General features: G+C 40.1%; 1 protein-coding gene across 2 annotated transcripts in view; it reads right to left on the bottom strand.

Moving 5' to 3' along the window:
* Window positions 1–1,908, bottom strand: part of lgr4 (leucine-rich repeat containing G protein-coupled receptor 4) — a 31,434-nt gene extending 29,526 nt beyond the window's left edge. Inside the window, exon 1 of one of the 2 annotated variants that reach the window (XM_011489840.4) lies at window positions 1,106–1,908. In XM_011489840.4, the coding sequence (XP_011488142.1) occupies window positions 1,106–1,287 (182 nt within the window). In that variant the 5' untranslated portion in view covers window positions 1,288–1,908. The remainder of the gene's footprint in view (window positions 1–1,105) is intronic. The other variant, XM_011489843.4, reaches the window with a different exon arrangement.
* Between the last annotated feature and the right edge of the window lie 12,350 nt (window positions 1,909–14,258).

The following is a 14,258-nucleotide window of genomic DNA, read 5'->3' as shown; positions in this document are numbered from 1 at the left end:
TTTTTTTTTTTTAGGTTGGAGTAACAGCAACTGGTTGTAGTTTACTTTGGTTTGTGATTAACCCAGCGATTGTGAAATAAACATTTACTTGGGTGGGCAATCATCAACAGTACCTGCACAGTCCATAAAGTCCTAACCTACTTGGTATCTGTTTATGGGACATTTGGACGAGCACTTTTTCCTAATGAAGTCATTAAACTCTAGATGGGAAAGCATCATAATCATTTTAAATAAAAGGCAACAAACCTTTCGAACAACAAAAGACTAAAAAAGATAATTTGCTGTTTGTTAAATTCCTTGTTTTCTTTTGTTGCTATTTTTTGTCAGACATGGTGGCTCAAGCACAATATCTTCTTAACTCCTTTTTTGCAACAAGAAACTAAAAAGCTTGCAACTACACTCTTCCAATAATATAATTATTTAGTATCCAAGCCAGACAATCTGAATACTATTACTCTCCTTATTTATCTATAATAGCATTCCTTTCTAAGTTATAAGTGTAAACACTGATAAATTTTACCATGCCTAATTTTATCATAAAATAAGGCATAGTAAATCATTAATGGTAGTTGTGCAAGAGTTAAAGCTCATTGATCAGTTTGAAAAATATTGGTAGCATTAAGGATAAATATATATGAAACAAAGTTAATTTCCTTTTAAAACAAAAATATTATATAACCTGTTTATTTGCAAGCCCATTGCTTTTGGAGCCTTGTACTATGAGACAGTAAATGAACTCCAAACTGTTTTTCTTCTTTTCTGAAGCTTTAAAACAACTGTGTTGGCTTTAAAGGTTAATTGAGGTGTGAATAAATGTCAACCACCCAACAAACTCTTTCAAAATAAGATACAAGTGAAAGGTTTGATCTTTTCTCCACAAATGGAGTATTTCCAGCTTTACTGACGGGGTTTTGGCACTTCAGCTGACTGAACTAAGCCATACTGGGTGCTGAATGTTATGGCACCCCAAACACTGGCTGGAACTCCTTCCAAACTGAGGCATTTTCTGGGAAACTTGCTCTGGGATATTCTCATATAGTTGTTCCCTTACGGTTGCCGGAACATACTCGAACTTTTAAGTTCAGTCAGTGGAAGAAGTACTTACAGATAGTAGGTGAAAGTACTGAGTCCTGTCGGGACGGCGGTGAGTCCTCTCCCGGAGCAGTCGGCGCCCCCATCTTCGTCGCAGCTGCAGGAGGGGGAACACACAGCCGTCGACTGCCCTTGACCGGAGGTACACGGGCGGAGGAACCACCACAAACATACCCAAAACAACCCCGCACGCATTTTCTTCGCGTCGGTTCAGGTGGCACAGGTGAAGAGGAAAGGCCTTCGTCTGTGCTTTCTTCCACTACGGACGCTGTCTTCTCATATGTGGTTGGTCAGTTGAGGCATAAACAAATGAACACTGCCCGTCGCTTCCCCCCCAAAAAAAGAAAATTCGGCGTTAAAGCTAGCTTACGCCGCCTCCGAGGCGCGCGCTCTTTCGGAGAGACATTTCTCAACGGCTTTCTGTCGTATTAGTCCATGAAAATACGCGAACAGCGTTGACGACAGGAGCAGCAGCCTACCTTGCGTTTTTCGTTGTCCCATAAATTACTAAATTGAAATAAACTCACTCGTTTTGCTTTGCTCACAAAGACTACCAACTGGAAGCTAAAATAAAGTGTTAAGCCAAACTAACCGGACGATAATTTACGTCCTGGTTTCTTCCCTTGCAGGAGAGCACCGCCAGTGTTCAGCCATTCCTCACGTTTCCCCCCTCCCCTCCTTCCACTTCTGACATCAACAGCGTGCTTTCAGCTCGACAGACACCCTACCGGACAACCTGCAGCAATACTGGGGCCCCGGCCTGTGCTTCACATGCTACACAAAAACCTGCAGGTCTCCCACAAGCACCCGCGGTTCTGCCTTCTCTTTGGGGTCAATCTTCAGTAAAGTAACGATTTCCCCTTTCAACTAAGGGACAAAGTCTTAAAATGTGAACTGTAAATTAATGCTTTTTCTATTAAATGTTATGAGATAAAAGTTATTCTAAAGTTTTTTGTGTCGGAGGGACTGTCAAATGGACAAAATCTTTTTCTTAAGTATTTATTTAGGTTTATGATTTTTTTTTGTCAGTGCACAGCTCAATAAAAAAACAATGGATTTTAACAAAGTCAATTTTATTTAGTTTATGAGGGGGGGGGGGAAGCACAATTAGTGAACATTCAAAAAGCTACTTTTTTGTTAATCCCATGAAATTTCCTAGAAGAAAATATAGCTTTTGTGAACCCATATTGCATCTTTTAAATAAAGGTTCTTTCAGTTATTCAATATTTTGAACCAAGCTCTGTTGTTTGATAAGATTCTTGCTGCTTAAATTGCCTTGAGATGTTTCCTTAAACAGGATAACTTCCAACATCATATTCTATCTCTTTAACGTATTAGTAAGTGATGTTCACCTTTCAGGTTTGGGGTTGCCAGAGCAAATCTGATCAGCACATTTGGTTTGGCAGTGATTTTTATGCTGGATGCCCTTCCTATCTGTGCTGGGGACTGGCACAGGGAGACCCAGACTTAGGCCGCCTTGTGGCTACAGAGTTGAGCAGTAGCGAGAAGGTTCTTGGCTAAAGACCCACACTGGAGGAAGCCCCTTGGAAAATGAACCCTGATTTACCATGCACCAGGCCTACACACAGCCAACTGAACCATCCAGCAGCTTTTTCATATTTATATATAGATTCATTAGTCAATAATTGTCTAATATTGAAGACAAACATGATTGACCTCAATTTATCTTGCCATTTTATCATAACAGCATTATGTTTTCATAAAATAAAGATGAAAACAGTTAAGTTTTCTTTGCCTTCAGGATTAACCATTGTGCTGCAGTACCAACACCTTTCCTGCACTAACATAATGCAAGGGATAACAACTGCAGGGTGGAGGCTTGACAGTTGAGATTTAGGATGTAGTTACAGAGTTCATGAGAGATTACTGCCATGTGTTCATGTTTGGTGAAAAAAGTTTAAAAACTTCTCTGCAGGATGAAGCTTTGTCCCAGGTAATATTTTGATGTTAAGTATGCAGGAGCCATTCAGATGCTTATATTATGCTTTGTGAACAACAAAAGTAGTAAGATTTTTAGATTCAAATTTATATACTTTAAAAAAATAATGAAAGCTGACAAATTAGTTTGGACTAAATAACCATATTGGCTAAGCAAACATGTGAAAACAAACCAGTTTCACATGTTAATAGTTATTGAAGAACACATGTTAATGGCTATTGAAGAACAAGAGTTTTTGCAATTCCTGAACAGTTTTAATTAGTGTATTTAGTTGTTTGACTTTATTTTTAAGGCAGTGATGTGCAAACGTTGATATGTGAAACTTAAAAGAAAGCTGAAATATTAAATAAGCTTCTTTGCAAAAACGACATGCATGAAAATATCAAACATACATAGTAAACAAATGCTTTGGAATTGGGATAGTGCTTTGCTATACCTTCGCCCAAAGTGCTACATTTACATCGCTGCTTTGGCAACCATCTGTGGGGCAGTGTCTTGCCCATTGGCAGGTAAGAAAAACCACCTATAAACAACTAGCTTGTCCTGACACCTCAAGTTTCTGGATGATTGTGGTCCTGTCCTCTCAAATGAACCCTAGACATAGCACACCCCTCTTAATGAATACAACTTGATTGATAAATGTGTAAATATGAAAAGTTCAAATTTTTTAGCAGGTTTATATGCACAACAATTAACGTTTTGGAAAACATAAATGTAAAGTCATTGCAGAGACAAACTGTCACAAGAACAGACATACAGCTGGTTCCAAATGCAGAAGGTTTATTAGCGCAGCTAAATCAGGGTCAGGCAGGCAGGGGTTGATAACAGGCATAAGATCATCAGAGAAGAGACAGGGGTATTCAGGATCCAGGTGAGAGTCGGAGCAGTTGGCAGGCAAACTGAGTCAGAAACAGGGTCAGGAAACAGAAGATCAAATTCAAATATAACGCTCAGTTATGAAGGTAGAGTGGTGCAAACAATACTTTCCACTTAGTGAGGCTCAGTGCAGAGCTTATGTATGCTCAGAGTGATTGACTGAATGAGAGTCAGATGGGCGACATCCAGGAAGTGTGCGCTGGGGTTGCTGGGAGGTGCTAGCTAAATATTTTTATTGCTTTTGATTACCGGTAATTATAATTTGTAAACGCAATTTATCACATAACATCAATAGTTAACTTATAAACAATCACAAAATAATCATATATTTTTATCTTTCTCTTAATGTTAGTGTAAACCATGTCCTTTTTTGTTTTGCATACCAAGACAAAATGGTAGAAAATACAGATGTTTAAGGTTTATGTTTGCTCAGTACAACAGACACACTCTTCTTTGTTCCAAGATGACCGAATACGTGGATCAGTCTGATGTTTTTTCTAAGACATTGTAAAGAAAAGAAAAGCTGCTGGTGAGCAAACCTAAGCATTTAGGCATAAACCTGAGCTTGTTTTGAAGAAAATCAGACTATCTTCATGTCTGTGAACATCTGCACCGCTGGAAACCTTCCATTATTTTATCTTTTCTTTACCAGTGTTTTTTGACGAGTTGGATCGCGGAGGCATAGCATGAACAAACTTGCAATTCCATTGTTTCCTGTTTAAAATATAGAGTTTAGAATAGATGCTAAATAAAGAGTAAAACAACTGTTCTCCAGATTTTTAAACATGATATTAACGTGTAATAGAAATAATTTTTGACATTGATGACAAACACCAAAAAAATGCAATGAAGTTGATAGTTTTCATATACATATGTATATATTAACACACAATGTAACGTTACTTGTGATACGATGCTTCTTGGAAATAAATTGCAGCCCCCTTTAATTGCCTTTTTATTTATTTTTTAAATGTTGCTACAATTGTCAAGAAAACATATTTTGTGGAAAGAGCAGCAAAACACCGGGTTGAGGTCAAGTCTACTACACCCTCTCCACTCCCAAATTCTGGAGGTAGTCTCTGATAAACCCTGCAATGTGAGGGTGAGCATTGTCATTTTAGAGAATAGAATTTGCCTCCAGACCGTGAAGATACGGGAGTTTCACTGATTGTAGAATCTTGATATCCCTCTGCATGGAGATTGTGTTTGATGACAACAAGCTTAGCCTTTCCAGTAAGATGTCTCCCCCACATCATGCCACCCCCTACACCAAAAGATGTTGCTCCTATCGCTGCAATAATCAACATAGCACTCGCCATGTCTTGTCAACACTGACGCTGCATTCCAACTGCTGTAGGGAAAATCTGAACTCATATTTGAGATTTTCCACCCGTTTATGTTCATGTTGCTAACTCCAGCACACCTAAGATGGGCTGCATGCAGTCTGCTTTGGATTGTGTGGGCAGAATATGCTCTGTCACATTGTCCTGCAAGCCTCAACTGCAAATCTGTGAAATACAACCCTGTCATGGAGCCGTTACCCAAGAAAAAGACTCATTTGAGATCTGATTCTCTTGTCAATACCTGTCAATGGTGTTTATAATATACATTTTTGAACAGAACATGTTTGCAGCAACATCTGTCTGTTGCCTTACTCAGATGTGATGCTGTTTTGGCTTACCCCTGTTGTTGAGCATTCACACTGCATCTCACCAGCCTCTGAATGCGTCTGGAGGCACATCAGAGCATCACAACAAAATATTGCTCCATTGCAGGACAGACAATTTCAAAGAACACGAAAGGTGTAAAAAGACATCTCAGAGGTGGATAATACCACACTAGAAAAAGGGTATACCAAAATCCTAACCGGACAGTGTTCTTAGCTCCACTTGGAACTTGTTTTGAGACCTAAACCTGGCTTTCAGTTTGGTATAATGAATCCCCTCAAGAAAGCTGTAATTTAGTGTTGTAGAACACCAGTGTAGAATTCCAGTAGCCCTTTCTAGATAAGTCAAACAAGGCATACCGATTTAGTTTGATTTTCGATTGCAGACAGAAAGAAAACTACTTCAGAAGTCTAAAAAGGGTTGGCGATAGGGGAGAAATTTTTTTTAACAAAACTCACTTCACAAAACCGTACAACAAAACCAACCCAGACAAAACCAGACAAAGACAACTGCAATGCAGAACAAGGAAGTAAAGGTAATTTATTTCCAAAAAAGCGAAGAATAATTAATACCTTCCATAAGAAGCCAAGAATAGCAGTCTAGAAAGGCCTGAAACCATGCACGGATCATAATTCATCTGCACTTGACAACTTGATGGGTTCACGTTGTGCAACATTTTTTGATCGATGATTTACAACAGCACTCCTGTGACCTTCATTTGGTTGCATGGTTACTGATCTCTGTGGACTATAGATATTTCTCCTGCATTTTTAAACTCTGTTTTATTTTTTTGACTGTCATAAACGTGCTTATTGCACAGAGACTCATAGAAATTAATAAATAAATGAAGACTTCTCATCTTAATTACTGGACAAGTTTGTGATTTAAGTCCTGTGTTTTATTGGAATATTGTTCAGAAAACACGTAGTGTTGTCCATCATGTTTAGCACTATATAGTCGGAGATTTGCTCTGCCAACAATAGAATATGCGTCCCGCGGAATATATATATATATATATATATATATATATATATATATATATATATATATATATATATATATATATATATATATATATATATATATATATATATATATACAGTCAGGACCATAAATATTTGGACAGAGACACATTTTTTCTAATTTTGTGTCTGTACATTACCCCAGTGAATTTTAAATAAAACAACTCAGATGCCATTGAAGTGTAGACTTTCAGCTTTCATTCCATGGGTTGAACAAAAAGAGTGCATAAAAATGTGAAAAACTAAAGCATTTTTTAAACACAATCCCTTCATTTCATGGGCTCGTAAGTAATTGGACAAATGAAATAACTGAAAACAAAATGGTCATTACTAATATTTGGTTGAAAACCCTTTGTTGGCAATGACAATGAAGCCAGACGGATAAACAGGCTGTTCGCAACTCAACCTGCGAAAGTGTACGCTCAGTGGCAGGGTCAAAATAGCCGATCAGACGCACGAAGGCTAAAAACTGAACAGTACTGGAAAAATATATGGGAAAAATTCTCTCTGAGAGAAGAACGTAGCCACTTCCCAGAACAGAATCCAGTAACTATCACAGTGGCAGACATCCAAGAAAGAGTCTCAGGTATGAAGAACTGGACAGCACGGGGCCCTGACATGATACATGCCTACTGGCCAAAGAAACTCACCGCACTCCACGAGCACCTGGCAGCACAAATGAACCAGCTGCTAAGAGATGGGACTCACCCCGAATGGCTAACGGAGGGGCGAATGATCCTGATCCAGAAGGATCCCTCAAAGAGTGCAGTCCCATCCAACTACCAGCCAATAACCTGTCTGTCCACAACATGGAAGCTCATGTCAGGCATCATTGCAACTAAGATAAATAGGCACATGGATCAATACATGAGCAACACACAGAAGGGCATTGGTAGAGACTCCAGAGGAGCCAAACACCAACTCCTGGTTGACAGAACAGTCGCTCAAGATTGCAGGTCACGACACACCAACTTGTGCACAGCCTGGATTGATTATAAGAAAGCCTATGACTCAATGCCATACACGTGAATCACTGAATGCTTCACTGAAAACTCAATGAAGGTGTGGAAAACCATCCTTGAAGCAAATGGCAAGCCACTTGCACAAGTGTCCATTAACTGTGGGATATACCAACATGATGCTCTGTCCCCACTGCTGTTCTGCATAAGTCTGAACCCCCTCAGCCAAACAATCAACAAGACTGGCTATGGATTCCGACTCAGAAATGGGGCCAACATCAGTCAGCTCCTCTACATGGATGACATCAAGCTATATGCTAAGAGCAAGCGTGACATTTACTGCCTGATCCACACCATCGGGATCTACAGTACTGACATTGGGATGTCATTCGGGATCGAGAAATGCAGCCGGATGGTGACAAAGAGAGTCAAGGTAGTCCACACTGGAGGGGTCTCACTCCCAGAAGGAACAACAGCAGACATTGAGGACGGTTCTGGTCCTTGCTCCTGAGTGCTGGGCCCCGCCAAATTTCCAACTGTGGCCGAGCCTGGTCGGGCCATATTTACAACACCCCTTGTGGGCCCTCTTTTTTCCCCGGGGTTCCCCCCTCCTGGGCGGGGGCGGCGGGCCCCTGCCTCGCTCCTCCCTGGACCAACCGTGGGCTGGGGTGGCTGCCTGGAGTGCGGAGTGGGTCTCCCTTGGGGGGTCCTGGCTCGTACCTGGGGTTGGGGCGGGGGGATGCCCGGAACTCCTGGGTGGTGGTGGGGTGCTCGTCTGGGGCTGTGGGCGTCCTTCTCCGGTGGGGCCCTGCGTTGGGTTCTCCCGGCGCGGCGGGGGGGCTGCTCTCCTGGTTGGGCTGGGGCGGCGCCCTCTTTCCCTCCGTGCCTCCCTGCTCTCTGGCTCTGGGGGCCTTGCGGCGGCCCTGCTGGCCCTGGCCTGGGTGGCGGGCTTGGTCGCCCGGGCGGCGGTTGTTCCCTGACGGTTCCCGTGTGGCGTTGGGGGGATTCCGGCTGCCGCTGCTGGTGCGGTGGGGGTCTTGGGGTGGGGATGGCCGGGCACTCTCCCTCCTTCTTTTCACGTTCCACCATCCATTTTAGAAGAACATAAACACTCACCTGAGCACAGGTGTTAGCTCAACAGACTGAATGACTGAAATATTTCACACTATTTGGTTTTAAAGCATAAGTATGCGTGTGAACACTATCTGTTTTGTGTACATGTCGACAGGTGGACATCTTTGCAACTAACAGGTGTGTTTATAACATTTGAGTGTGTGTGTGGACAGGCTCCGCCCTTTTTTTGTTTGTTTTTTTACATTTAAACCTTACCATAATGATTAACAACCAGTAAACTTGTTGCTTTATGCTGCTTCATGGTCTTATCCCCCTTCCCCTCCTATTATCACCCCCTACCCCCCCTCTCTCTAACGTCCCTCTCTCTTCTTCCCCTCTTTCCTTTTCCGTCCGGTCCAACACCAAAGATTTTCAGACATGTTTGAAATTAATAAAGTTTGGCCTCAATTACAAAAGGGGTTTATTCAGACATACCTTTGGTTTGTCTGAAGATTAATAACCCCTCTTGTTAAAGTAAAATATGTCCAACCCAAGAGGCCCTCAGCTCTCATCTGACTGCCCAGCTGTTGGACAGGACAAGTTAGAAAAAGGAAAAAAAAAAAAACAAAAAAAAAAAAAAGACATTGAGGACGGTTAAAAGTAGCTTGGAATTCCACAGGCAAATGGCAACCTGGAGCAGGTAACAAGGAAAGCGGACAAAGCAGTAGGCTGTGCAAAGAGGCGCCTGAAACAATCCAGCACATAACTGCAGGGTGTAAGATGCTGGCAGGGAAAGCATACATTGAGCGCCAGAATCAAGTGATCGGAATTATATACAGGAACATGTGTGCAGAATATGAACTGGAAACCCCAAGGTCAAAATGGGAAACACCTCCGAAGGTAGTAGAAAATGAGAGGGCAAAGATCCTGTGGGACTTCCAGATCCAGACTAATAGGATGGTAATGGCGAACCAACCAGACATTGTAGTGGTGGATAAAGAACAGAGGAAAGCCGTTGTGGTGGATGTGGCAGTGCCAAGCGATGGGAACATCAGGAAGAAGGAAAATGAGAAACTGGAGAAATACCAGGGACTCAGAGAAGAACTGGAGAAAGCATGGAAAGTGAAGGTGACAGTGATGCCTGTGGTAATTGGAGCACTTGGGGCAGTAACCCCCAAGCTGGAGGAGTGGCTACAACAGATACCTGGAAAGACTTCAGACCTCTCAGTCCAGAAAAGCGCAGTGCTAGGAACAGCTGAGATACTGTGCAGGACCCTCAAGCTCCCAGGCCTCTGGTAGAGGACCCGAGCTTGGAGGAGAAACCACCCGCGGAGGGTGAGAGGGGCGTTTTCTTTTTATACATATATATATATAGGGAAATATATATAGTCACCTTATATATAGTGAAAATGTTCATGCCCTTTGTTACCTGAATCTTAATTTACAAAAAAAGGGTTAAGTGACTTTTGAAGGACTTTTAGATTCAGTCTCCATGAGTAAGAGCAGGCGGGAATAGAACATCTTGACTTTTTCTTTTTACAAGGAGATATAGAACTGAGTTAAGAGAGATTTTAAAAATAATAAAAAATTACTAAGATCTTTGATTGAAAGATCTAAATCTAAGTACACATAACTTTTTTTCAAGCATTTATTCGTCAACATGGTTCATATTATGGCCAAGTTCTACTGTAGGGAAACAGTACCCCACAGTGGTTAGATTTTCACGGTGCTCCAAACTTGAATCTATTTTACTTTCACACTCAGTTGTGAATCATCCCTAAACCTTTTCTCAGTGACTGAGTGACAAAAAACCAGATTGTGGTGCAGTAAGTTTTTATATTAAATCATGTTACAAAGATGTTTCTTCTATAAGTACAAGGATTCATATTTACCTTTAAAAGCTTATTAGGAAAAAAGCCAAAGGAAGCGAAACAAAGGTTTCTTCTCTCTTTTTCTAAGCAATGCAAAAGTAACAAAAAAATACACTTTCAATGGCCAATCAAAATAAAATTAAAACAATATTCTAAAGTTCTGTCCGAATTCCTTTACCACTCACTACCTAGTGCACTGTTTAGTGCATTTGCCATTTTGTAGAGCTGTTCGAATCTATTCTGCAAAAAACCAAATGCCTTGCATTGTGATATATATTGTTGCATTACTTGCATTGTGGTACAGCATGCCATTCACAGGCACAGAGTGACACTATGCGTCATAAAGTACGCAGCTATACTCTTTTTTTTTCTTTTGTTCTTTATTGTAAAAAACTCTTTATATTGAGGAATTCTTCAATTTTCTTTAAATAATGTTTTACCAAGCATTTTCAGAAGTGTTTTTGATGAATATGGGTCAGTGATGGACATAGAGCTCCATGTAAGATCCCACCAGTGGAACAAATATTCTTGAGGAAACGGCCCAGAACCACACATGGAAACTGGTCAATGAGCTGAACAGACCTGGGACAACAGTGACAAAGGTCACTATCAGTAACACACAATGTCATCATGGATTCAAATCCTGCAGAATTCCAAAGGTTCCCCTGCTTAAACCAAGGTATCTCCAGGCCCATCTAGAGTATTCCAGAAACCATCTGGATGATCCAGAATAGGACTGGGACAAAAGCATGCGGTCAAATGAGACAAAAATTTAATTCTTAGGTTTAAAAACCACTCGTCGTTTTTGGAGGGGAAAGAATGCTGAGTTACATCCCAAAAATATCATACCTCTTGTGAGGCATGGGGATGGAAACATCATGCATTTGGTCATGCATTGACAACCAAGGTTACATTACAAAGTATTGAGGTGAACTCTTGTTAATGACCAAATCCTTATTTTCTGCACCATCATAAACGTACGTTTTCTAAAAATAATACAATGTGATTTGCTGGATTATTTTTTACATTCTGTCTTCTAAAGTTAAAGTGTTTCCATGATTAGCATTACAGCTCTCTTTCGCCTCTTGAAGTGGTGCATCTTTGATTGATTACTGACAAATACTTTTTCAATGCACTGTATGCCTTTGGTCACAACATGTTTAATTTGGTTTCACTTTTGCTGTTGCTTTTATCCATCTTTTTTTTTTTATCCGGATTACTGCAAATGAGACTGTCCACATCTCCTTATGAAGAAAAAAATAGAGGTGTTTTCTCAGGAGCAGCTTTGCAAGGATTTAATTACGGAATCCTTTGGTGCACCTTCAAATTTTGTTTAAAAAGATCCCCATATGCTCACAGCTCAATAAATCTGATCAGACAAATTTCTGTTTTGCACATCCTCTAGGGGTATCTTTTAAGCAAGGTACTTAATCTCAGAAACTCAGCTGAGAAACCATTTTTCAAACCAACACCCATGGACAACCCGTAGTTACACATCTATGCAAATTTTTTGGGAGCAGTTGTTGACAGAGAAACCCTTTCTAGGCACAGGGAGCAACTGAACAAACCATGTAAAGATCCCCCAAAAAATTTCAAATGATGACCTTGTTGCTAATCAATTCAGCACCAAGCAGGCCTTTTTTCACACGATTCTAATTGCAAAACAATACTTAACACACCCTTAATTCTAACATGAACTGTGTCCTCTGCTACCACATTATTTGCCCAGTCATTATGAGAAATACAACCTATTGAGAATTACTTTTTGCTTTGCTCTTCGGTCTTCTTCCTCTTGGTAATAATGATTAATATCTAAATATAAAAATAAATTTTTCAATTAGTTTTAAAAACTTATGAACACGCACGTGATATTGCGACCACAACAGCAGATGACACTGTCTGTCCTCGTTTAACTAACAGTCAGAATGATACTTGTCATCTGTATTGGCCTTGGGCAACCATTATTTCTCATTCCCAGACAATAGAGCATCTTTTGGTGATGACAAACACAGATGCTCTCTAGCAAAGAAGATCACATATGCAGAGAAAATATGAGTGAGGTAAAAAAAAAAAGTCTTACTTTTTCAGAGAATCTTATATAAATAACCTTGCAACATTTCCATGTGTTTGACCAAACCCACGAAACTAGTCCTTGGGTACAGCTTTACACAGTGTCGGTTTCATTTATACAATTCATTTGTGTAGTTTTGTTTATATGAAGGTATTTATTTTAATTATCTTCTACAGAGTAACTAACATCCAAGAGGAGGAATAAAATGGTTGCCATGGCATTCATTCAATTTATATACACCATCTAAGTGAGGAGCGTGCAGAAATAGTGACCTAAAGATGATAACTAGTAAGGCCAGCATCTAAGAATCGTATGTTTAAGGTTACTTGTGAATATAATTTTCAAACAGCTTTAGAAGACTAAAACCTCCAACACTTAAAAATTACTAGAAGCGTGATGATCGTGCAGGAAGGGCACATTTTTTCAGATTGGTAATAAGAGTGGTTAAAGTTCACGAGGACATTCTTTCTCTGTTTTCTAGCATTTTCCACTTGGCGATTTATTGAAAGGCTCTCAGTGAAAGAATGAGATGAAATATCTTCTGTAGGTTCCCTTCTAAAATGTTTCTCAACGCATGCTCATCTGTAGCATTCTTGCATGATCAGCCTCTGTGGTCTTGTCACTCACCCGTTTTATCTGGATGAACGCTCCTTGTCATACTGTCCCCTCAAGCTAATCTAGTGTTTGAGAGAGAAAGCATCAGTACAGTGCTCGCTGTTGTTTTCCCAACATCGGGGACACGTCAGATATAAAGTCTCCTCCCAAATGAACAAGATAGGCCTTCATCACATGGACTGTTTTGTCGATGATCAAATGTGACAGGGAAATTCATGATGGGGTTTACCAGCCATAGACCAGCATTTCTCATGTCAAAGGAATGTGTGGATCAATTCACAGAATTTGATTCACGACATCAAAGGCTGATGGATAAAACCATTTTAAGATAGAATGTATTGTGGTAGGAAAAAAATGTAAAATACTAACAACTGCATTCAAAATAATAAAATTGTGGGTGTAATTTGTACATTGAACTTTTAGTTTGTCCTTAATTTCACAGAAATAAAACACAAAAAAGCACTTTAATTGGAGAAAAAAAGACATCTAATAGATGATAAAATAAACCACAACTCTTGGAGACAAAAAGACCAACTCAGTGTGAAACTCAACTCAACCAGTCCCAAAGCATCAAAGCAGAAAATCACAAGACAAGTAAAACATCCAGAAACACGCATTTGTCCTGCAGTATGTGTGTCCTGTAGCTGCAGGTCATCTTGTAAAAAGCATGCTGTCAGATTAATTTTCAACCTTTCACTGCACTGCACGTCCCGCTGATGGCAGAGTTTGGCTTGTGCTGCCTTCTTATTGTGAACTTTCATTTACAACAGACGTTACATCAGAAAACCATGCTGTTTTTTCTTATATTCTTTCTTTCTTTTACTGCAACTGAGTCTGCTGGATGCAGACAATGAAAGGAAACTGTAATAATCTGATCACAGTAGCACACAGGTGGCCAATACTAAAAATTAGATAAAAAGCTCCTACCTGTTTGAGGAGAAACATTATTAACCAAAACATATTCTGTCTTTGTTGTTTGATACAGTTGAAAACAGGGTGAAACAGGTAAATATTGCACCTTCTGGAGTCAAAGTTGTGGATATTCAAGGAATTAACGGAAGCAAAATCTAAC

This window comes from Oryzias latipes, chromosome 3 (assembly GCF_053564925.1).
Source record: "Oryzias latipes strain Hd-rR chromosome 3, Olatipes_Hd-rR_3.1".
In the NCBI taxonomy this organism is placed as follows: Eukaryota; Metazoa; Chordata; class Actinopteri; order Beloniformes; family Adrianichthyidae; genus Oryzias; species Oryzias latipes.
The sequence above is the reverse complement of the archived record's forward strand: the minus strand, read 5'-3'. Positions and strand labels throughout refer to the sequence as shown.